The sequence below is a fragment of the Schistocerca piceifrons genome, chromosome 2 (assembly GCF_021461385.2).
Source record: "Schistocerca piceifrons isolate TAMUIC-IGC-003096 chromosome 2, iqSchPice1.1, whole genome shotgun sequence".
NCBI lineage: Eukaryota > Metazoa > Arthropoda > Insecta > Orthoptera > Acrididae > Schistocerca > Schistocerca piceifrons.
In genome coordinates, this window is record NC_060139.1 from 299446845 (window position 1) to 299473340 (window position 26496).

At 36.1% G+C, this 26496-nt stretch overlaps 1 protein-coding gene across 1 annotated transcript in view; it reads right to left on the reverse strand.

The window, feature by feature from the left end:
- Nucleotides 1–5793: 5793 nt before the first annotated feature.
- LOC124775338 (sodium-independent sulfate anion transporter-like) overlaps nt 5794–26496 on the reverse strand; it is a 215330-nt gene continuing 194627 nt past the window's right edge. The window contains exons 4-12 of the mRNA XM_047250170.1: nt 22035–22255; nt 20093–20270; nt 19743–19907; nt 17885–18046; nt 14592–14732; nt 14183–14328; nt 13847–14020; nt 13572–13725; nt 5794–6517 (exon numbers count right to left, since the gene is read on the reverse strand). Coding sequence (XP_047106126.1) covers nt 6465–6517; nt 13572–13725; nt 13847–14020; nt 14183–14328; nt 14592–14732; nt 17885–18046; nt 19743–19907; nt 20093–20270; nt 22035–22255 — 1394 coding nt within the window. The 3' untranslated portion in view covers nt 5794–6464. The remainder of the gene's footprint in view (nt 6518–13571; nt 13726–13846; nt 14021–14182; nt 14329–14591; nt 14733–17884; nt 18047–19742; nt 19908–20092; nt 20271–22034; nt 22256–26496) is intronic.

A 26496-nucleotide genomic window follows, 5' to 3' on the forward strand; every position in this document is an offset into this window, starting at 1 on the left:
TTTCTTACCGTTGTCGCCACCTATCGGCAAACAGCGGATGCCAAGTTGTACACCTTTTACTAATGCAAAATAGGCAGCCAACCAGCGTTAACCAATAGTGAGAAGAAAAGCCTGGTTGAAGGATTATTGTGTTGTGTGAAATCGGGGTTTCCTTTGAGAAATAATGGTGTTAGGGACAATGTACAGGCATATATCAATTGAGCAGGGAGGAATGAAAAAATATTTCATGATAATTGACCTGATCATGAGTTGGTAAACTCTTTTCTGAAAAGAAATAAAGAACTAATGGTTAGAGTAAGTGAAAATGTGAAGAGGGTAAAGGCGCAGGTACACAGGAAACAATGACTGATTATTTTAAAACCCTTGAAGTGACGTTGAGTGGTGTCCCTTCATCCAACATTATAAACTACAGCGAGACAAGCATTTATGATGATCCTGTACAAGTGAAAGTAATAGTGAAGCAAGGCACAAGACGTCCTGAAAGGGCAGTGTAGGTCAAGTATCAGTGTAATGATAGCAGCAGCTGCCAACAGCTCATTCCTCTCAATGTACATTGTTTATAGGGCAAACTAACAGCAATTAGAGGGACCTATAGTGATCATAGGTGACAATCTCTCGAGTCATCTGTTATATAGCATGGTTAAACTGTGTCAGGAATAGGACATTAAATTTGTGCTTCTACCATCTAATTCTACTCATTTGTGTCAGCCACTTCATGTGGCCTTTTTTAGACCTTTAAAACTTGCTTGGAGAATGTGTTAGATGATTGGAAAAGGAAGAATAGAGGAGTGGTACCAAAATCTGAATTTCCTAGGTTGTTGAAGAAAAAACTTTGAAAATATAGCTATCACGTCCAAATCAAATGTAATATCCGGGTTCAGAAAGCAGGAATTTTTCCTTTCTGTCCCAATAACGTCATTTCATAGACTCCAGAAGCAACCGATAACAATGCACATGGCACCTTCTCATCAAAAGCTTCTTGAGCAGCAGCCTTCGAAATGCAATTGAAACAGGTTCGCTCTAGTGAAGCAAAAGGAAAGCAGTGCCAAGCAAAGCATTTAGCATTAACTCCAGGAAAAAGGACTGTTATCGGTGACTTCAATGAAAATGAAAGTGATGGGGCTGCAAGCAGGGAGTCCCTATCTGGAACAGCACAAGTCAAATGAAAATGAAGTAATGCACAAGGAGAAGGATAAAGATTGGCATGAATTTAAAGAAAATTATTTCACCATAGCTAAATTTCCTGCGAAAAAAAGGTTCGGGGTTCAGGTATTTTATTGGTAAAATTGAAAGCATCTCTAATGACACCTATGAAATGACATTTATGAGAAAGGAAGTTCTTGGTGGTAATGTGTATTTTGTCCTTCAAGAAACTGATGATGCAATTGAAGTAGAAAGAGCCCAAATTATTAAAAAAATTGTTCCAGAACATAGAGAATGAGGTAAATTAATTTTGAATGGATAGATGATTATGACAGTGAGTAAATACTTTTTATTTTGAATATGACATACAATAACTAAAAATTAATATCTGTTTGTGTGATTTCATGAATGCAAGTGTTTTATAGCAAAATCTCAAGTTTAATGCACTTGTAAAAATTTGTCTAGTCTAGAAATTGTAAAATTTTGTTGCAAATACTGCAGTATATTTTTTAAAAATCAAAATAGTGGTCAGATTCACTCCACTGGAAGTCTGATTCTGTTCCTGGATACAAAATACAATGGTGATCAGATTTGCCCCAATTGAGGAGGTGAAACACATCAACAATTAACTTAAAATAAGAACTGCAATTATAAACTAAAAATAACGTAACACATGAATATATAATTATCAAGGTTGTGAAATTAACATACTGAATTTTTATTCAGATATCACAACAGTAACTGGACAAAATTTTAAAAAAAACTGCTGTTTTTGATCAGATTCACCCCATTTTATGGTACTTATTTATGTGGAAACAGTTCTTTAGTGTGCTGTTGGAAACAATCAAATTCAACTGAGTGTTTATATTTGAGAAAATATATACTTTTCTTTATTGCAGAAGGAGAAATGGATGAGACACCCATATGACTGAATTCAATGAGAGTGGCTTTTTCAACATACTGCTTTGATTTTTCTATTGAACTAATTGTCTCTACTTTTTTCTACTACTTTTAAGAAATGGTTATTAAACTTGGCTGTTACCTGTGACTGATCATTTACAGCCCTTTCATTTTAATCAATAGTGGTTTTGTTCTGTTCATTGGGCTGTTTTCCTGTCTCTCATTCCACATATTTTATATAGACTTGAATCTGTTGTTAGAATTACCAGTTTTTAGTATACTGTGCATTATTAGTAATTTTGGGTATTTCTGTAGTGTGCAACTACTTGAGGACTTGTTCTTGCCAAAGATACAGTTCCCTTTTCCTTTCACAAGATACTTTAATCCCTGTAGTGATCCACAGTTTTTACATGACTGTTTACTTTCCATTCGGATTACTTTATGAAGAGATCTATTTTCAAATAATCATATGAATTTAATATGGAACAGATTAAATTTAATGTCAGCACTTGACCACTGCAAAATTTGTCCCAGACCATCTCTTGTGAACTGTTCTTAAAAAATTTTGTCTTGGATTCTTTAACTATTCTGATTTCCACTGAGGAAAAGTTATAATCTAAGATATTGGCTAATCTGCACTAACTAAATGTGAACAATGATCAGAGTTACCATTTGTTGCTGGGTATACTGGTATAGTGTTACTCTGAGATTCACCAAAGAAAACATCAACAGTCAGTGTTCTACTATCTTTATTTATGATTGTTGGAAATTTAATTACTGGTATCAAATTTTACGAGCCAAATAAAGTTACCAAATCATTTTCTATATTGTTCAATAAGTAATGCAAGACTTTTTTTCTGAAAGCAGAATGGTTTTATTGAGGTTTCCAATATACCGTATTATTCCCCTCTCTTTTGGTAACAAAACCCTATTTTTTATATAATCTCCTTTCAATGCAGTAGCCATATGCCACCTTACTGGGAGGTTATGCACATCCACATGGTTCCTCTCTACTGGTTGACACTGGAGCCAACATCTTGCTGTATCACTAACCTCACCATCATCCATGTACTGCTTCCCATGAATGTGTCCTCCATTAGGCTAAACAGATGGAAGTCAGAAGGTGTGAGATACGAACTGTTGGGTAGGTGGATGAGGAAGGACAATCCAATGAAGTTTTGCGAGCTCCTCTTTGGTTTGAAGATTTGTTTGAGGTCTTGCATTATGCACAAAGAGAATGTTGTTTGCATTTTTGTGGCGATGGACATGCTAAAGTTGTTTCTTCAGTTTCCTGAGGTTGTGTGCTGGTGACTGGCACACAGAAGATCAGACAGATTTGTACATATGGCATCACCATCTATCGGAACTTCATGAAACTGTAGGGGATGAAGTGGGAATATTTCCTGATGTCCTACAGAAAATTCTGCATTTTATCAACCAAAATTGGACAAGAAAAATATGTGCTGCATTACTTATTGAATGTTCCTCATGCAATTAAAAGTGAATTATTTTTATTGTTAATTCACACACTTCTGTATCCTGATCACTACAAATCTATTTATTTCAGTGTTTTCTATTTGTCTTCTGTCTTTATACACTACCTGACAAAAAAGTATATAACTTTGTACACAGATCATTGGGTAGTATATAAATGATTAGAGCTGCAATTCTCTGGAGCAGGTTCAATGGTCACCAGAGTGCATTAGGGTCATTCATGTTGACTGATGTTATCAGGCTTGATAGGGTACATAAGGAGCTTGACCAGGGTCAGATATTGACTGATCACTGAGAATGACACAGAGATGGCATGTTCTCTTGTGAGACAGCATTATCAGCATCTGACAGAGTTTGACAGGGGCCTCACTGTTGGTCCCCATTTGAGCAGGTGATCACATCATACAATATACAAAATTGTCAGTATGCAGATGCAACAGTTGCCTGATGTTGGACTCATGAGAATGTGAAGCAGACATACTTTTCATCAGAGTTCTGATTGACCATGTCTGACTGCCACAAGGTAGGAGTGCTGTATTGTTCACCAAGCACATGGTAACCATTCACATCTGTGCCTGCCATTCAAAAAAAAGTAGTGAGCTCCCTGCAACATTCTGTGCCATCCTGCACCACAGGTCAAAGATTAGCAGCAGCCAGCATAGGGAATTGCTGTTCCATGTGCAGGATGCCATTAACACCACAAAACAAACAGCTGAGTTTGGAGTGATACCACGGCTAGGAAGTGTGGGCTGCTGATGAATAGCATCACATTGTGTTTAGCGATGAATTGCAGTTCTGTCCTGCCCTGAATACCATTATCAGCATGTGGAGAGGTTCCGTTCTTTGAATATTTTGGAAAGTTATAACTGTGTTACTCCTGTCGTCATGGAGTGGGGAGTCATTGGGTATGACTTCAGGTCATGCCTGGTAGTGATTGAGAGAACTCTGGCAGCATAATCATATGTTGGTTGGTTGGTTTAAGAGGGAGGTGGAAAGGGACCAAACTGCATGGTCATCAGTCCCATAACTATGTGTCACAGACATCCTGTGACCTATTGTGTTACCTCTTACATTACAGTATTGTGGTTCCATTTTGCAACACAATAATGCTTGTTTACACGTGGCACCTGTCTGTATGGACTGTCTATGTGATGTTGAGAAAACTTCCATATCCAGCAAGATCCTCAGATCTGTATGTGGTAGAGCATGTTTGAGACCAGTGTTGTTGTCAACTCCATCCCAGTGACATTGTCCACTATATCAAGCACTAGTTATGACATTTGTGGCTAGCTCACCTCAGGAAAGGGACAATGGCTTTGTGACACTCTTCTCAAATGAGTTAGTGCATCCATCCATGCCGGAGTGAGTGCAACATCATACCACTAAGTGGTCTCATACTGCCAAGTTTTTTGTAAATTTGACTTCAGTTAGTAATCACTGATGTCATCGCATACCCTCTCAAACCTTGAAGTTCATCTCATTTCCTCCTTCCCTCATGGATGCTTAACTTTTTTATTGGGCACTATATATATGTAGCAACTTCTGCTATTCCCTTATTACTGATACATGATTAGTATTGTGGAGACATGTACAGTTCTGTTGTTGTTGTTGATCATTAGTTATAACACAGTGAACTCCCAATCCCACTCTACATTGGCAGCTCAGTTGGATGATATTTTGATCTTATAACTACTAGAAAAAGCATGTTTAGTATTTCAGCTTTATGCGTGTCATCCTGTGTTTCAATGCCATCATCATCCCGGAGTGTCTGGATATGCTGTTTCGAGCCACTTACTGATTTAACGTAAGACCAGAACTTCCTAGGATTTTCTGTCAAGTCGGTACATAGAATTTTGCAATGAAAAAGAATGTCAGAAATATTTCAGCATCTGGCCAAAGTCCTTCTTCCCTGTTTGAGTTTATTTACTGATTGAATATGACATTTTGTGGGCATTCAAGCAGTCTGCTTTTCTTTTTTAAACTTTGTTATAAATTAAATATAGTGTAGCATAAAGATGTATGTAAATGTTTAGTAAGTGAAGAGTAGTATAAGTATGTCATATTTTAATTCAATCCAGTCTACTTGATTCTCTCATGTAGCAACTTGTCATGGGCTAATGGTTAAAAGTCTTCTCCTTTAATTTATATTTGTTTCATATATGCTATGTTTCTCATCATTTTGCAAATTAATAATTTCATAATAATTCAGTCTGTGTATGTGCTTTATTAATGTCTGTACATTTGGCTTTTGTAATTGCAAAACAGAGTGATTATAACAAACAGTTATATCTGATACTTTGAAGCATCTGAGCTTCAGTTGGTGTGAAAATGGGACAGGAGACAAAAGGAATATAGGAATGGAAAGTTAAGTATAATAATGGCATCAACACAAAATGAAAATCTCGAATTTAATCTATATCTTTTCTCCAACTCTCTATAAAAAAGGAAAAAAGTTTCTTTGGTTGATGAGAGACATTTATAAATATGCTTATCTATATACACAATAGTGCAATATTGTTCTTTGTTTGACTTTTTATAAATTAATATTACACATTGATTGTACAACAATATTTTTACAATTATTACATCTCCATTTACAGGAATGCAGGAGATGTGTAGTATAAATTGTATGTATAATACTACAAATGGTCATGCACGCACACTTAGGTGCTCACACACACACACACACACACACACACAAATAGGAATTCAATACTGTTTTGTTGCATGAATATTCAAGCCAATCTGAAGCCACAGTTCATTCTTCAATAATAACGCTTATGTGTAGTTCACAGAACACACCAGCTTTAGCATCACTGAACCTTATGTTTCTGTAATTAATTCAAATATTTCTAGTTCTAGGACACTGAAGAAACATTGGGTTGATCACAAAATCCCAACTCTGACAAATGGTGAATACTGCGATTTCAAATCCTGAGAGTCATCTGCTGTTGGTGTCCTTGTGTTTGGTTTGCATATGCTGAAAGAAAAAAATGGTGTGATTTAAAAGCATACCATGGTTAATGAGAAGATGCTATTTGACTTCCACAAGCCATGCATCATTAGCATCCATAGTTAAGGCAAATAATGTCCCCTAACATAATATTCATTATTGAAGTATTTCACAGTGGCACTGCTGAACAAAATTTTCTCAGTATTCAAGCCACATCAAATAAGATATAATTCTTCAACAGCTGTCACCACAATAGGGTTTACCAGTTAGCAAATCTGACCCACCTGCAGAAGATTCTGGACTATGCTGCTTCATGCATATAACAAGGAAAGCAGTTCTTACCCCCTAAAGATGATGGCAGTGACAGTTGTGAGAAAATTATATCACTTAACTAACATGACTTGGAAACTGAGAGACATTATTCATAAAGTAAATTTGTTTTTCTTGACAAAATAAACAATTACCAAAATAGTGTGTGTGTGTGTTTCAGTAAGAGAGAGAGCTACTACCTTATCACTGTACCCATGTACTGTCACAGTACTAGTGCCAAACATGGGATTTATAATGCCTGTCAGGAGGTCAAGCATGGAGGAAAATTCTTACAGATACAAAAGGAAGTGATTTTCAAGGTTTCAGTGATGATGAACTAACAACTGCACAGATAATGAACTTGGCAATGGGTTTAAATGGTTTTGAAACTATTGATGAAGAAAACTTGAATGAGTGGCTGAAAAACGATGCATGTGAACCCAGCTCACAGTACACGAGTGACACAGAAATTGTGACCATCACTAACAACAAAATAAAAAGGACAGTGAATGTGAAAATGAAGACAGTGACCTTTCAGTCACTGTACCATGCTGCAATGTGTTGATACTCTTCTAGATTATATGGACCAGAGTTCGTTTCAGTACATTATCACTGCAAGAAAAATTTGAAATGCCATGTGTAAAAATATCAACTCATCAACTCCTTTTAGAATCAGACCAGCATCACAGACTATTTTTAGAAATAAACAGGCCTACAGTACCTATGCACAGAACTTGGATAAGCTTTTGAACAAAGAATACATGTTTGAAAATATCTTGATTATGCATGTTTTTCTATTATTCATGCACTTTCTCTTCCACATTACACAAAATAATCAGGAGTATTTTAAATTCAAATATATTATTTAGAAACTTTATTTCATTACAAAGACAATTATCACACATTCCAAAGAGAACAATTTGTATTGAAACTTCCTTTCACTCAGTACATTTCAAATGTCATTTGTTTTCAAAGAAAATGAAGTCAACACAATGATGAACTATTTACAGAATTGTAGGTTATGAATATAAACATAACCCTACATCATCGCCCCTTAGCATGTAAGTCAGTGACTTGTACTTTTAGGGGAATTCCACAACTCAGTCAAATCAGGATATCTTCCTTTGGCGAGACTCCTAGAGTAACTCATTCACAAGTGAAGTGCTCTATATATCATGTTGACAACTGGTGTGTGAGTTTATAAGGATGTCTGCTGGTTTTCGGCTGTTAAACAAGATGTTAGTTGCCACATCATTAACTTCATACAGGTCTTTGTAGGGAGGCACTAGTGTGACTTAATTTTATCATCCCTCAAAGATTCATGAGTCATATTATGCAGATCTTTACAAATGAATGATGTTTTATTTACCTTGTAGGAACAATTTGAAGGGCTTAGTTTATCCATATGATGGCGTAACTGAGAAGTAAATGCTGGCAGATCTACTTCTTGTTTCTTTTCCAACCTTACAATGAAAGCACCAGGCAATGTTAAAGTTTAGCCATACAGCATTTCACCAACTGTTCAGTTACTTCCTTTTCTCATATGGCAACAGAGTTCTAGGAAAATTGTAGACACGATGTCACTCTGTTTACTTTCACTATATGCTCTGATGGCTGCCTTCTATGTTTGACAGAATCTCTCTATTTTCCCATTTGGTTGTGAATAATATGCCATAGTTAGTGTTTATTTAGAACCACATATCTGAGCTAACACGTAGATCAGCTCTGATTGGAACTGTGCTCTTTCATCAGTCACTTTTTGGTTATGTGCTCCAAATCTAGTGATCAAGAAGTTATAAAATGCTTGTGCCACTGTTTCTGCTCAAACATCATATAGTTGGATGACTTCTGTTCAGTTATGGAACTGATTGATGGGCATTTAACAGCAAATGAATTCATTTGGGTTGATCAGATAAATATGTACCACCTTAAAGTGTCCATCTGTGCTTGGAAACTGGCCAATAGAAGATTTAGTATGTCAAGTCACTTTGTTCTTTTGGCTTGCTATGCATGATTTCACTCATTCTTGGATATCTTGTTGATGTTTAACCAAATAAATCTACACACAAGTAATTTCACAGAAGGCTTAATACCAGGTCATGTCATACTGTTGTAATGTTGAAAAACTGAATATCTGAATTCCTAAGGAATATAAGGATGAATTTTACTTATTGATACACTGTACCATAATAATCTCCCATAAGGTGTTTTATGCTGTTTAAACTTCAATGTGGTACAAGGACCAGACCAAAGTTTCTCAAGTTCTTCATCACTCCCTTGAGCATCTGTTACCTTCTCATAATCAGTTGGTACTATTTATTCCAATCTGGATAGGTTGTCAGCAACAGTATTGTCTTTTCCATAAATGTGTCCAATATCTGTCATAAATTGTAATATGAGTTGTAGGTGATGCTACTGCATAGGTGTTGCTTTATTGTTTTGTTGTTAAAAAGCATGTGTCAAAGGAGCAGTTTCAGTATGCACTGGAAATGAACATATTTCTTCAAGGAGGTATTTAAAATACCTTATTGCCATGTACATGCTGAGAAGGTCCCTATCATATGTTCAATATTTCTTCTGGGATTGCAATAACTTTTTGGAGCAGAAACCCATTGGTTTCCATATTCCTTCATCCATCTGTTGCAGCACTGCACTGGATGCCAAATTTGAAGAGTGCACAAATAATGCAAATTCATTGTTTACACTTGGGAATGTTAGAAGGGCTGCATTTGCAAGGTCCATTTCACACATCTTGTCCTGCCTTATTGAATCTTCTGTCCACTGAATGCTTCTTTTGTAATTTTTCTTTGAAATCCTCAAGTAATAATTTAGGATAGCTTTCTTTTTTGACATGTTCCAAATGCCTTCAGTGAAAATTCAGTATGCTTGGAAAAGGACATAATTCCAATGTTTTAAATTAGTTATCGCTTGTACTCATTTTGGGTCTGGTTTGGTATCTTCTGGAGTAATCACAAAACCTACAAAGTTAATTTCTTGAACTCTAAACGTAGATTTTTCAACACAAATTCTTGAACTAAAATCGTTCAACTGTTCAAATACGATAGTTAAATATTGAATGTGTTTTTCCGGAGAGCTAGAAGCTATTAGTATGTCATCTAAAGGTGCAAGCCAAAATTTAATCTCTCAAAACTTCATTAATTCTCTGTAAGGTACTGTGTGCATTCCTGAGGCCAAACGGTGTGAAACTGAATTCATAAAGTCAGAAGTGTGTGATCAGTGCACTCTTTTCTGTATCACTTTCAGCTATTGGGATTTGGCAATATGCTTTGAGGAGACTGGTTTAGAGAATATTTTCTTGCCAACAAGGATGGAATTTACATCATTTGTGTATGGGCCTGGATAGCAGCCGAGAAGGTCTAGCCATTAAGAAGTTGATAGTCTCCACAAAGAACCAGCCCACAGGTATTTAGAGCGGTGAATTATACAGAGTGTTTATAAATTAATATCGAGGTTTTAACACTTTATAATATTTACTACTTTAAACTTACATTTGTCACATTGGTTGAACTTCACTGTACCCAAAGCTGGGTAGCCCGCAAGCGGCCTAATGACAGGGCTTGCTTTGCATGACTTCCATGTTCTCCTGACCTAACACCATGCGATTTTTTCCTTTGGGGTTTCATCAAGGATCGTTTGTACATGCCTCTGCTACCAGCAGACCTTCCTGAATTAAGAAACTGGATTGACCCAGCTGTTGCTACACTTATCAATGTTTGGGAAGAACTCGGCTATAGACTTGATGTGTGCTGTGTGACAAATGGTGCTCACATTGACCATTTATAAGATTCTTCTTGGTAAAACTGTTTGGGTTGCTCTTTCATTTGACATATCATTTATAACTGTAAGTTACATATAATAAATATTATAAAGCGTTAAAACCCCGATATTCATTTATAAACTCACTGTATTATGATTCATTTGGAACTAGATTTTTTTGTTTAGACAGATTTAATTTATGTTGACCAGCCTGGTGGGCCACTGCTGACTGCACTATAATATTTAACATCATGCTTAATTTCTCCTTGCATAATGTGAGATTTGTTGTTTAGGACATTTCTTAAGTAGTCCAGAGTATTTACAGTTAGTGTGGAGTGAACTAACATAACTGCACAAATCAACTGTACTCTGGAGTGCAGCTACATGTAACCGAGTATGGCTGTCAACTAATAATTTTCTTTTCACTTCTGTTAATAAGTGAATTGATGAAGGAAGTCTGCACTGATCACATCTTATGCTGTGTTAGTTACAATGAAAGACCACTGAAAAGTTTTAAAAGTATTTGTATCTCAGATCAATTCACAGCACAAAGTTTGTAATCTGCCTCTTTAACCTTATCCTTGGGTCACACTGGTATAATGGAAATTTCAACATCGTTGTCAACCCCAAGTTTTATCCCTAATGAACAATCAATATTGGCAGCCTGATATGACTGCTGTAGCAGAACACTCAGCTGCTAGTGCATATGTCAGTTGGAGTTTCTCTCCCTTTTCCACTGGCAAGGCTGGACACACTTCTTATGTCTGCGATTCGAGCTATAACAAAAATGAAAGTAGCAGTACTTTCCCAAACTATTATATCACAGCTTGCTGCAGTCTGTGCTGTGAGTATGTCATCATGATTGATACTGTTGCTCCCTAGAACTGGATTTATGCACTCCACTTTCAATCTCTTTGATCCTTACCAGAATATCTTTCACATATACAGAAAAATCACATGTCACAGAGGACACTTCCTTTGAAACTGATTGAGGTTCATGATTGCTTTGCATTTCCATCATCTGATCATCAATTTGTGCTAGTATGACCACATTTTCTTTGGAAATTATTAATATATTTCAGATGCTACCAGGAAGTTATTTTAGCCAGAGAGTCTCCAAAATTTTATCTGAAATATTCATTTCTCTATAAACTTTCATTTCCCAAAGCAACAGACTGGGCTTCACATCACCAATTTCTAATTTTCTAACTAGTTTCTTAATCTGATGTCTTTCACTTTCCTTAAAAAGTTACTAACAGTCTTTCTTTAGCTAATTAATATTTGTTGTTTTCTTCACTCTTCATGAGATTCCATATATTTTTGATAAATCAGCACTCTAACTCCACTAACAAGTAACTCAATTTAGTTTCTTCAGCCTGTATTCCCACAGTTGTGAATTGTGCTTTGGCCTGACAAGCCATATATCAGCAGAACACACAGAACACATGCATAAAGACAGTTATAAGTAAGCAGGCTTTCGGAGCCAGAGGCTGCTGCTTCAGGAAGAAAAGTTGAAGGGGAAGGAAGAGCAGTGAAGGAAAAGCACTGGAGAGGTCTAGGAAAAGGGATGATTTTGGGAAAGTCACCTAGAACTGCGGGTCAGTGGAGACTTACCGGGTGGGATGAGAAGATGGGTGAGTAGATTTTTTATTTATCCAATTAAATTATTTTGTCAAAAATTAAATGTTTCCATTGTGATATTAAATCTTTTTTTTTCCAACCAGTCTTCTGACTGGTGTGATGTGGCCCACCACAAATTCCTCTCCTGTGCCAGTCTCTTCATCTCCAAGCAGCACTTGCAACCTACATCCTCAATTATTTGCTGGATGTATTCCAATCTCTGTCTTCCTCTACAGTTTTTGCCCTCTACTGCTTCCTCTAGTACCATGGAAGTCATTCCCTGATGTCTTAACAGATGTCCTATCATCCTGTACCTTCTCCTTGTCAGTGTTTGCCACATATTCCTTTCTCCTCCAATTCTGAGCAGAACCTCTTCATTTCTTGCCTTATCAGTCTACTTAATTTTCAGCATTCATCTGTAACACCACATCTCAAATGCTTTGATTCTCTTCTTTTCCCATTTTCCCACAGTCCATGTTTCACTACCATACAGTGCTGTACCACAATGTACATTATCAGAAATTTCTTCCTCATTGAAGGCCTATGTTTGATAATAATAGACTTCTCTTGGCCAGGAATGCCCTTTCTGCCAGGGCTAGTCTGCTTTTGATGTCCTCCTTCCTCCATCCATCACCAGTTACTTTACTGCAAAAGTAGTAGATTCCTTAACTCCATCTACTTCATGACCATCAATCCTGATGTTAAGTTTCTCACTGTTCTCATTTCTGCTACTTCTCATTACTTTCATCTTTCTTCGATTTACTGTCGATCCATAGCCTGTATTCATTCAGCAGATCATGTAATTCTTCTTCACTTTCACTCAGCATAGCAATGTCATTATTTAATCATATCTTTGGTATCCTTTCACCTTGAATTTTGATTCGACTCTTGAACCTGTCATTTATTCTGTAACTGCTTCTTCAATGTACAGGTTGAACAGTAGGAGTGAAAGACTACCTCCCTATTGTATACCCTTTTTAATCTGAGCACTTCATCTTAAGTCAACCACTCTTATTATTACCTCCTGGTTCTGTATGTTACCCATTTCTCCTTACAGCTCACTTCTATTTTTCTTGCACCATTTTATGTTTTTGAATGCTTTTTCCATCTATGTACTTCAGACTTTCATATCCTTTACAATCACGTGTTATTTGAAGGAACTTCATTATGTGTGCACGCGCGCACACACACATACACACACACACACACACACACACACACACACACACACACACACACACACACACACACACACAAACGGAGAGAGAGAGAGAGAGAGAGAGAAAAGTTGTGATAGTTACTTTCATATTGCCGCATAATTTATTCCAATAGTAAACTACATTTATAAGAAATATAAATATAAAAATTAAGATACCTTTCAGCATTTCATTCAACTCTGCTTCATTGCTACAATGCTTAAGATCTTTGGGTTGCACTCCCTGGAAAATTTCTACCACACTTGGTTTTAGGTTGTAAAAGAGTATTGGTTGATTTCGTTTGTAGAAGTCTTCAATCAAAGACTTGATACCCTGCAAGATATATGCACAGTATTACAATATTTGTAGGCTTCTGTGAATTATTAAAGTTTATTAAGTACACATGAAATACACATATGTCAAAATATATTTACTGCTCAAAAACTGCACATACCTTAGCTGCCGTAAAGTCAACAGCTTGAATATGTCGACTGTCAATAACAACTGGAATTGAGCTTGATCCCTGTTTAATGCCTGCTTTTGAAACCACATTTCGTACATATTCAACAGATGGGAATACTAAGCTTCTGTCAGGAGTAATTAGTAGATATTCACATCCTGATGAACTCTGGAAAATAGGAAGATAAGCATATGAGCAAACATTATTGTTACAAAGTGGAATAGTAGATGGAACAGGGCAAAAGGAAGGAAAAAATTCCCAGTTCTACATCACTGACCAAACTCAATGATTAATAACTACAAAGAAAGTTAGAGAAATTGAATTACTCACCACAAATTTTTCCACCTTGACTGATGGCCTTGCAGAGGCATATAATAGGAAAACAACATTAATTCCAATGCCAACTACAATGCCCAGTTCCAAGCGGTAGAAAAGGCATGACAAAAATGTTGCACATGCAGGGATCAGGTCTATTTCTGAAATAAAGTACTGACATGTTAAAATTGAAATTGGCAAAGATAATCTTAAAGTAATAACAAAAAATATGTATGTACCGGTACATGAAAAGCTATTTGGCTAGACAGTTAAACACCATATGATGATAATGTTAAGCAGTCTGATGATCAGTAAGGAAGAATTAGCTTTTAACATGAATTATGGCTGTAGTAGACATAGCAATGTTATTTCATGATCAAATAATATTATCTTCAAAAACAAAGTAATCTCATGTAATACTTACTTTTTGTTCTCCACATAGGCTTCACCACATGGAATTCTACCATGAACACAACAGCAGCAATAATAACTGCCGCAAGAGATGCTTTTGGGATGTACGCAAAGTATGGTGTGAATAAATGAAGAGAGAGTATCACAATAATTCCTGAAAAAAAGTGATGTTATTTATCACTGTTTATAATTAATTTAATGATTACAGACAAAATAAGTGTATCATGCTACTGCAAATAGTGCATAGATAAACAGGTTAAATGACAACACTTTTCTTTTGTGTTCAACAGATGTAAAGTAATTAATGAATGCTATTGACAAACTACAGTCAACATTTCCATTCAACTCTGATGTTATTTCTGAATCAATTTTCTGATATGTGTGGCAACATCAGTCAAGATATTTGCTTCCTTAATTTTCTACTGGCGTACATCTAGCCTGTGCCAGGTTGGGACTGGTGTGAGACTTCAATTTTATGAAGAACCAGCCATACCTGTATATAGGCTATTATTATGATGGCGTTGCCAGTCTCAAATGTGTTTTAAAGCTATTGCCCCCCCCCCCCTCTCTCTTCGCATTGTCCATCCATTTGTATGAGAAATTTGTGTACCCCTTCTGTAAAATCTAGTGTGCATTACACGATGAAATGTGACCAAGTTTTTCAAAGTATTTGCAGGCTGTGGGAACCAGGCTAGTATTTATCCGAAGGAAGTGGAAAACGGCTTAAAAACCATATCCAGAATGGAGAGCACTCTGTATCTCATTGTTAATCCATGAGACAGATTCAATCTGGGGCCAGTGCATCTCCCAGTGTCTGAGAAGAGTGGGCTTTAACCAGTTTGGCTATCCAGATGGATTCAGTACTTTTGCTAATTTGTAATTCTGTCTACTGGTGTATTTCCTACACACTGGAAAGTGGTAAATGTGAAGGCTTTATTCAAGGAAAAAGGTAAGACAGAGTCAACATTCACAGATAAATCTCTGAAATATTAGAAAAAGAAAGTATTTTACATACAACTGATAAATAAAAAAATGTTTTCAAGCACAATGTATGGTTTGTGAACATATAAGCACACAGAAAGTGTCGTCTTTGCACTGTTAAAGAATGTCAAGGTCTCAGTACTGGTAAAAAATAAAGATTACATTTCTGCCACATTTTTGGACCTCACAAAGACATTTCATTTCAGAAGTTGTACATTGCTACTCTGAGCACTGGAACAGGAAAGCAGACATAAGATAGGGCACCAATATATGCAGTCTTACCTAAAGAAAATACAGAGAATAAACTATCTAGAGAGAAGTATGCATCTATACCAATAAAAACAGAAAATAAAAGAGGAAATAAACAAAATAACACACATATAGTGGCTCATTGTTTAATTTTAGGCCCAGTCTTATTCCTGATATTCATTAACAGTTCAGAATCATGCATGCAATCTTAATAATGTATTAAATATCCAGATGATACTACTGTGTAAGGGTGGAATTGCTGTTGAATTGAAGCAAAATTTTTTCATGGGCAGGGATCGGGGGTCCTCTCACATACCATCAGGTGCTGCTTTATAGTCCAAAGATGAATAACAACACCAGTAGAAAAGGAAGCTTCCAAGAGGTAATGCATAGCATTTTTCAAGGTGGTTCAAGTTTTTCCTCTACCTTGTTTGGACATTTTGCAGGTTACATCTTTCATAAAGAAAATTACAGGAGTGTTTATTTATTTTTGTCCCAAGATCTTTGAGGTATGTATATTATACCCTAGCTGCTGGACAAAATTTTACATTGAATATTATTTGCTAGGGTCGTTTTTATTATGTAAGTGGAGGAGTACTTGTATGATGACATGACTGAGGAAGAAATGGGAGTCAACAGAGAAGATGTAGGGGGATCCAGCAATAAAGACAGTGTTTAATAGAGCTTTGGAAGACATGTGATCAAATCAAGCAGAAGGGATAGATAACAGTTCTTTGGAATTTCTGAAACCATTGTGGGAAATGGCAACTAAATGGCTCTTCAAATTGGTGTGTAGAATCTATGCATCTGGAGACACAGTATCCATATTTCTGACAAGAATAATTTGCAAAAGAATTGAAAAGAAAATTGAGGACCTGTTAGTTGATCATTTCCTTTGCTTTCAGAAAGATAAGGGCACCAGAGAAACAATTCTGGCACTGCAGTTTATAATGGAAGCACGACTTAAGAAAAATCAAGTCCACTACTAGGATTTGTTGACCTGAAAAAAAGTTTGACAATGTAAAATGACGCAAGATGTTCAAAATTCTGAGTCAAATAAGAGCAAGATGTAGGAAAACATGGATAACATAGAATATGTACAAAAAGCAAGAGGGAACAATAAGAATGGAACACCAAGAAAGATGTGTTTGGATTAAAAACAGTGAGAGACAAGGATGTAATTTTCCACATTTACTGTTCAATCTATGCATCAACTAAGCAACAATGAAAATAACAGAAAGTCCCAAGAATGATATTAAAATTCAGGGTGAAAGAATCTCAATTATAAGATTTGCTGATAACATTTTTACCCTCAGTGAAAGTGAAGCATTACAGGCCATGTTGAATGGAATGAACAGTCCAATGAGTACAGAATATGAATTAAGAGGAAACCACAGAAAGACAAAAGTAATGAGGAGTAGCAGAAATGATAACAGTGAAAGGCTAAACATCAAAACTGAGGAACACAAACTAGATGTAGTTAAGGAATTCTGCTGTCTTGAGAGCAAAATAACACATGAGTGATGAAGCTGAGAGGACACAAAAAGCAGGTTAGCACAAGCAAAGAGGGAATTACTGGCCAAGAGAAGTATCAAACATTGGCCTTAACCTGGGAAAGGAATTTCTGAGAATGTACATTCATAGAACAGCATTGTATGGTGAGGGAAAACCAGAAAAGAAGAGGAGTGAATCATTTACACTGTGGTACTTTAGAAGGACACTGAAAATTAGGTGGAATGATAAGATAAGGAATGAGAATGTTCTTCACAGAGGTGGTGAAGAAAGTAACATATGGAAAATACAGAGAAGAAGAAGAAGGGGCAGTATGATAAGACATGTGTCAGGAGATCAGGGAATAATTTCCATGGTACTATATGGAGCTGTAGAAGGTAAAAACTGTAGTGGAAGATCCAGATCAGAATACATCCAACAAATAATTGAGGACATATGGTGCAAGTGCTCTTCTGAGATTAAGAGGTTGGCTCAAGAGAAGAATTCCTGGCAGGCTGCTTTGAAGATGACTAAAAAAATTGTTAATTATGGTTGCTAGCTGGTAATATGTGTCACAGTAATTACCTGTGTAAATGCCACCAAACGTAGTGGCGACTCCACTTGCATGATTTACAGCTCCACGAGACAATGCTCCAGATACAGGCATAGAACCCACAAATGAAGACATGATGTTGCACACGCCCAGAGCAATCATTTCTTGTGTAGCATCTACTGGTTTACCTTCAGCTGCAAGTATTAAAATGTCATTTTTTAAATCTACACCAAAATTTATTTACTAAAAAGTCAAACAAGCAATTAAACAATGGTTATCAATATTAAAGCTATGATTAAATAAATCACTTCCATCTTTGGTGTAAATTACTATTTTTTCCTTTCATGTCAATGCTAGAATGATTTTATTGCTTTGTTGTAGACATTCATTTCCTTTATCATTCAACTAGTTATTCCTCCAGTATATCAATCTTACTGCATTCCATAGAATACACCATGAAAGTTCTTTTATTATGACCTATAATCTCTCACAATCAAATGCATGAACTTAATAAAAAGCTTTCTGTTGTTTGCATTTGATCACTTCAGTTGAGTATTTTTCCTTTCTTTACAGTATCAGATTTTTAGTTGTCTACAAACCCAATGAATATGTAAAGTGCAGGCAGTACCTTTAATTAACAATATATAGAAAATTGGGAAAAGCAACCACTCACTTGTGGCAGATTGATGCCTGGAGCACAGTAACATACAACAGAAAACAGCATTCACACTAGCTTTTGAGCACTAGCTCTTTTCCCAACATTAGTACACCCATTCACATACATAACCACACAGACATCCAAACGCACACTTCCAAGGCCAGGGCATGAATGCTGCCTTTGCAATGGGAGAGTGCACTCGGATATCTGTGTGGTTGAGTGCATAAATTTTTATTCTATAGCTGGAAAAAGAGCCACTACTCAAAAGCTAGTGTGGATGCTGTTTACTGTTATGTGTTATTGTGCTCCACAAATTGATCAACTATATGTGAAGGAGTCACCTTTCCCTAATATTATCTATTCCTCCATCCAGCAGTTTTCATTATTATTTAACAGTACACAGAAACTGACATAATTATAGCGGCTTACTGACACAGTTTTCAGGAACTGTTGCTGTCTGTTATTGTAATCCTTATTGTATTTTGTACTGTTGTGAAGGTTGTTCTTTATAATGGATCAACAGACCATGAAGTGGAGTGAATATATGACCATTACTACACTACAGTTCCTGGTATATATTATGTTCAAAACAGAATTTACTTTGGAGTTGAGAAATTAACTCTGATTCATTCCCCACAGCATAAATATTTGACTGTAGCTGTCATATAACTCTATTACCAACTATATTGTTATCATTGGTAATATAAGACTTCAAATACAATTCCTACTGCATGCGAAGCAAGTCACTCGTTGACAGCTGTGTCCTGCAGTATGTCAGTAGTTGCTAGACAATAACATTAAACTGATTCATAATCCCTCATAAAGTTCACATATTGAATGTGAGATACAAACAAGAAACAGTTTCATAAATGAACTATAAATGATATTGTGGCTTATGTGAATGAACATCCTCAGTGAAAGGATCCTAACCACATTTATGAATGAAAGTAACAAATGACGATGGGATGAGAACCTCCTTTACAATTAAAACTATGTGCTACACTGGTCACTCAAACCCAGACATTTACTTTTTACAGAAAATGTGATTAGCAAATTGATGGTCTAAGCTGCTTCCTGGTTGAACTCAGTGCTTCATACTTTCGATATATGTCTACTACTCTTCCAAAATGTGCATAAGCTCTCTTCAGTATATTACTGGACTACTGGGAGATGGATAGAGACAGGTTTTTGTGTTAATAAGTTTTCAAATTAATATACTAATTGAAACTCACAAAATACTTTAGCCAGAGCTATGTTTTCCAGAATGGCCAGCAATGGAACAACAAATGTAGCAGAACTTAGGTTAGAAACCATGTTCAAAAATGTGTATGTCTGGTTGTTCACTTCAGCAGAAAATGGTGGAAAAGTGAATTCTGGGAGGCCACCTTTGATTTCTCCTGGAAAAAAGAAAAATATTATATGAGAAAGATTTTTATTCCCCAAAAGAAAGTATAACATACTAAGAGATATAGTGAGAAATATTTTTCTACTGGATGATGCTTTCAGTTTATTCACTTAATTATGCCTAAAAGAATGATTTAAGTTCAAGATAAAATGCAATGCCACAAATCAAGTTATTTACCTGTAAGAATAAATGGCTCCTCCCCATGCTCTTTGAACATGTATGCCATTACAGCACATACGACAACAACAATAATATTTCTTGTAGTTGAAACAAACCAAAGGAGTTGACCAAGAATTTTCTGAATTTTTGTTTTTTCCTTTGGATCAGCAGGACCAACAGGAATGTCTTTCACTTTCTATAAAGAGTAAAGAAAAGAAATCATCAGTGGAGCCATTTAACTGCACAAAACCTACAGCAGATGTTGCAAAAGAAGATCCCTGACACTTGCAGTTCGTATGTGCAGCTGCTTCATGCATCTCCCTCAACCAATCACATAATGTGATTTTGTATAGGTTTCCATCACAACATCTCAATGCTGACACCGATCTATAGACAACTAATGTTTTCGCCTGCAGGCATTTGCAGTTCACAGTTGAAAACTGGCAACAGCAGTGACAGCAGGGATCTTCTTTTGCTGAGCTTGCTATAGAAAATAGAAAAGATGCAGATGATTAATGTTTAGTATGCTACAATTTCACTGCCATTTAACTAATAAAGCAAGTAAGAGCACTAAATAATTAATGTTGATCATGCAGCAATTGGACACAAATAATTTGCTTTTCCATGGTTTTCATGTGGCGCAAAATGCCACCACTATTTTTTTCTCTGGTTTAAAGTTCAGTTCTTTATTGGATACCTACAATACATAAAATTTCATTGGTTATTCTAATATGGACTCTATATGTATAAGATTAGGCATAGTTTATGTTTTAACATATTACTTTTTGCTATCATGACTGTAAGCAATTCAGCTGGATAAGTCGAAACCTGTCTTGGTGGTGATTTGAGCCCTGCTTTCTCACTGGATTTTGTTGCTCCTTCTTCACTAGGTTCTCACATTTAACAAAAGCTACATACATGTTTAAAAAACTCTATTTCACAGTGGCCCAACTAACTTTTGCATTGATGTTTGGTTTAGTTGCATTAGACGATCAAAAATTTTGACATGCATCGATGTCCTTTTAAAAACAGAAACCATGAAGGCCAAAGCATTTAGGGTCTCATTTTGCCACTATCACAGCATTTAATCTTTTGGAAAGTCTTCAACAAAGTTCTGATGATGGTGGAATTTTCTGAAGCAAAGTAATTATTTAATGCCAGATCTCTGAGTTTACTGAACTGCCAGATCTGTTCATATCTATGTATTGTGACCTATTAATGCCTAAAACTTCCTTAAAGTCCTTCACAAATGAGCAACAACAACATTTGCAGTATTTTCGCCAATATTACCCATTTGTGATGAAGGACTTCTAAGGGCAATACAGCTATTTAAGTTGTATCACGTCTTGATATATCACTTTGTCACTACCTTCTGTATCAAGACTGGAACACGTGTCCCCTACAATATTTGGCATAGAAGATTGATGATTGGTTTGTGAAGTACATCCAGTACATTCTTTGGTGTATCAAAGTGATTGTTGGTTTTATTGTTTCCCTGAGATTTACACTTCAAAACAGAGATGCTAACACTAGTCCTGGGATTTCTAGCATGACAACACAAAAAGTGCATTTTGTAAGGTTATCTAAACTTCTGATGTGCAGAGTACAATAGGTGCACAAAAAGATGCATAAAACTTTTCTAACAGCTATCATTCTATGTGTTTTCTCTTTCAGTTCTATCCATCTCTATTGTGAGCTTCAGGGCAACATAACTGTCACAGTGGTTGGTCCATTTATTTTGTCTTTTGTTACTTATCATTATGTGCAGCAAACTGTAAGAAATATAACTAAAACTAGTACTAGATACTGGGTTCTGATCTGCTGTCTGATATTGAGCCTCCACAGAATCTAATGAAATACAATCTAAATGAATGGGGAAAAAAACAGGATCAATTTAAAACAATATTAAAAATTTAGCCAATTTTTTCTATAACTGATCTTATATTTTACATCTACTTACTCGAAGAAGCAACAGGACAGCCATACAAGCAAATCCAAGTATAGCATCCCACTTTCTTGTTTCTGTTATATGCTCAAATAATTTGCGCCACACTTCAAGGAACTCACTTCCAGAGAACTTCAGGCCAAGTACATCCTTTACTTGTGTTGTAGCAATTATGATGGCCGCAGCTGATGTGAATCCAACTGACACAGGTCCAGATATGAAGTCAATAAGGAAACCTAAAAAGAGCAATGAAATTTTAATTTTTTGGTTGTATCATCCAGTACAGTACATACAGACACAAAACAAAACCTAAAGGATACAACAGAAGGACACAGGCACTACCCTTCTACTAATCTGTTAGCTACAAGCCAATGCTTAAAATGCATAGAGGGAATGCTTAAAATGCATAGAGGGCTACAAAACAATAATGTACTCCAGAGAAATATATATCAACCAATTACACAAAACAGCTTTTTAATAAAGAAGACTAATCAAAATATATTCATGTGTTCTTCATTCCAAAACATTTGAGTGGGCAACAGAGATATTTATCATCAAAACTTACTGGAAAGTTACTCACAAGCTGTAAGTTCCTGAGAGCATGAAAAATAAGGAATAGTATCACTTTATTAAATTTACAACTGAAATTTTATTATTATTAGTATCATCATAACTGTTACTACCAACGGTAGCTGTAAGACTGCAAATAACTGCACTGAAGATGTGAACTTGATGGTTACATAGTATTTTCAGTTATCTTTTGAAGTATTTCATCACTTCTGTTTCGTGTAAGGCTTGTGCAGTTTGGTGAAACACTAAGAGGATTAATTAATTTATTTAGAATTTTTATAGCTTTCCCTTTATCTTATAGCACACTATCATAACAGATAAGTTATGGAAATGTAAAACTGCATTAGGTATGAGAAAGAAAGGATGAATGCAAGCACTTTGATGGGAAAAGCAGCAAGCAAACATATAAACTTTTCTTCTTAATAGTAGGATTCTTCTATACTGACATGTTCTGGTGTCTGGAATTGTTTCCAGGTTCTAAGACTAGAGATTATCTTCTTATATTTTTATCTGCTTCTTGCCATTTTCATAGTGCAACTTTTTCTATCTTTCTGTCATACTTCATGTTCCATATCTCTACTTTCTGCTTGATTTTCTTTCATACTGTTTTTAACAGGCTTCATACAGTGCATTTAAAGCAGGATTCTGTTGTTATAGATGTGGCTTTTGTTGGAATAACTCTGGACTTTCAATACTAAGATTGTTACAATAACTGAAATTCTGTGATGGAAATAACAAACAAGACTGTGACTGGTTGTACTGAATGCATAGGACGCTATGTACTATCATTTATTTATTTTTTTTTCTGTGATGTGCGCAGTTTTAAATTTATGAAGATTTAAAGCAAGTTAACAATCCGTGCGACCCTTTTGAAATCTTATCAAAATCTGACTGAAGACTTTTGCAGCTACTTTTGAACTGTACTTCATTGTAAGTAATTGCACATCTACAAAAAGTAAGAAGTTGCTACTAATATTGTCTGCAACATATATACAACATGAACAGCAAAGGACCCAACACATGACTGCTGTGGTCCACGTTTTTCAGTACGTTATGTGAGAAAAGTGTGAGTTGGCTTTCACATGATTGCTTTTTTTGAAATCTGTGTTGGTTGTCATGGAAGGAGTCATTCTATTTGAGATTCTCATTATGCCTGAGCTCAGAATGTGTTCTCAGATACCACAGCAAATGGATGTCGAGGATAATGGATGGTAGTTTTGTGGCTATAAAAAGAGAGATGCTGAATGAAATGCATATAGCTGTCAAGAGAAAAATGCAAGAAGCCTTCAGTGTCTATCATAGCAGAATACTATCTGGAAATATTTCACAGAACCCAAATAAAATCTGGTAGTGTGTAAAAGTAGTGGCACTACAGTTCTCATCCAGTCACTCATGAATGAAACAGGAACTGAAATTTAGGACAGCAAAAGCAGAAATGCTAACTCTATTTTCAAAAGTTCCCTTAGAAAGGAAAATCCAATTAAATTCTCATAGATATTAGTGTCAGTGGCATTGAGAAAGAGCTGAATTTTTTAAAACTGAACAAAGCACAAAGTTTCAATGGTATCCCTACTGGATTCTATACTGAATTTGAGATTGAGTTAATCTCTCTTAAAAATAATGTACCACAGATCCCTTGAACAAAAAACCGTGCCCAGTAGTTGGAAGAAAGCACAGGTCACGCTATTTATAAGAAGGGCAGCAGAAGTGATCCACAAAACTACCACCCAATATCCTTAACATCCATTCATTGTAGAATCTTAGATCATAGTCTGAGCCCAAACACAATAAGGTATCTCAAACAGAAAGAGCTCCTCCATGTCAACCAGCACATATTTCAAAAACATCAGTCTGTGAAACCCCACTCTCATTTTTCACATGACACACTGGAAGCCACAGATCAAGCCTGAGCACTAGATGTAGTATTCCTTGAGTTCCAAAAGGCAACTGATGCAGTAACACACTTATGCTTATTACAAAAATTAGGATCATTTGGGATAATGGGATATCACGTAAAATTTGTGACTGGACTGAAGATTTACTGGTAGGAAGGATGCAGAAGGTTAGATGGAAAGTCATTGACAAATGTAGATGTAACAGCAGGTGTACCCCAACAAAGTGTGTTGGGTCCCTTGCTGTTCACTATGTATATTAATGACCTTGCAGGCAATATTAAAGTAACCTAATACTTTTCACAGATGGTGCAATTATTTACAATGAAGTAAAGCTACACAAATATTCAATGAGATCTTTTCAAGATTTCAAAGCAGTTTCCAGATTAGCAACTTGCTTCAAATATTCAGAAATGTAAAATTATGCACTTCACAGAACAAAAAAGTGTAATATCCGACATTACAGTATCACAGTTGGTATCAGTATGCTTATACAAATACCTGGGTGTAACACTCTGTAGGAATGTGAAATAGAATGACGACATGGGCTCAGTTGTGGGTAAAGCATAAAGCAAACTTCAGTTTATTGGTAGAATACTAGGAAAATGCAGTAAGTTTACAAAGGAGATTGCTTAAAAATCACTTGCATGATCCATCACAGAATATTGCTTAAATGTGTGAGGCACCTACCAAATAGGACTAACAGGGGATATTCAATGTATATAGAGAATAGCAGCACAAATGGTCATTGATTTGTTTGACTCGTGGAGGAGACTCACAGAAATGTTGATAAAACTGGCACTCTTTCCAAAATAGACAAATTATCCTCAGAAAGTCAATTTACAAAGTTTCAAGAAACAGATGTGGATGATGGCTCTAGGAATATAATACAACCCCCTACATATCACTCCTGTGATTAGATTAATTACAGCATGCACAGAGGCCTTTAAATAGTAATTCTCCCCACACTCCATACATAAAAGGAATGGGAAAAAGCCCTTGTAAATGGTACAATGGGACTTTACTGGGGGTTCCAAATTATAGATGTAGATGTAAATATGAATATAGAATGAAGAGCCACAACCTTTCACCTGCAGGCAGTGGGTGGCAAATACAAGAACATCTGAAAATATCCTAAAATATTACTAATATTTTGGGCTTTTGATCTTTATCTAGTAAGGAAATTGGTAAGCAAGGGTTTGGTAGAGCAGGGATGGACACAGAAATGAGAGGAGAAGAAATAATGATGGCAAGTAAATGGAAAGAGGGATCTGATGAAGAGGGCTAATTGTAAGTGAAGGTTTAGGCCAGAGGGATTTACAAGAATATATGCCAAAAGCACAGTTCCACATGTGTAATTCACAGGATCTGGTGTTTAGTGCCTGGGGGAGAGGAGGAAACTCAGAATGGCATGAGTCACTGAAGACATTGCTGCTGTGGTGTGCATCTGTTCAGCAACTTGTTGACCTGGTTTACAGTTAGCCACAGTCTAGTAGTGCTCATTAATTACCATTTACTTTTAAATTTAATAAGCTGAGTTGTCATGCCAACATAGAAGATTTCAGTGCAATTCTGACATTGGTGTAGCTCCTTTAACACATTGTTCTGTCTTTTAATAACTTAGTCAGATGTATTTGGGCTTCCTGCAGAAGGATGACCTGGGGGTTGTAGAAATGGGAGCAGGATTGACATAGGATAGACTAAGACACTCTGTGTTTGTGTAAATTATGTGGATCACAGAATACAACCTTGAGTTTTGGAGTAAGTATTCTGTGTAGGATCTCTCTCCTCACAGGGTGTAAAGAAAGTTATTGAAAGCCAGGGTAAAGAATATGATTACAAATTTGAAGACCTGGCTGATATTGGGGAAGTATTGGTCCGTGTTTGGTTCACAGTAGTAGTTGTTGCTGTCAAAATACCATAGGACATTTTGTGGTAAATTATTAAAGAGAACATTCTGCTCGAGGTAGTTATTTTGCCTGATAAAAGTGCAGGAAGCTCTCAGCATGGCTGTT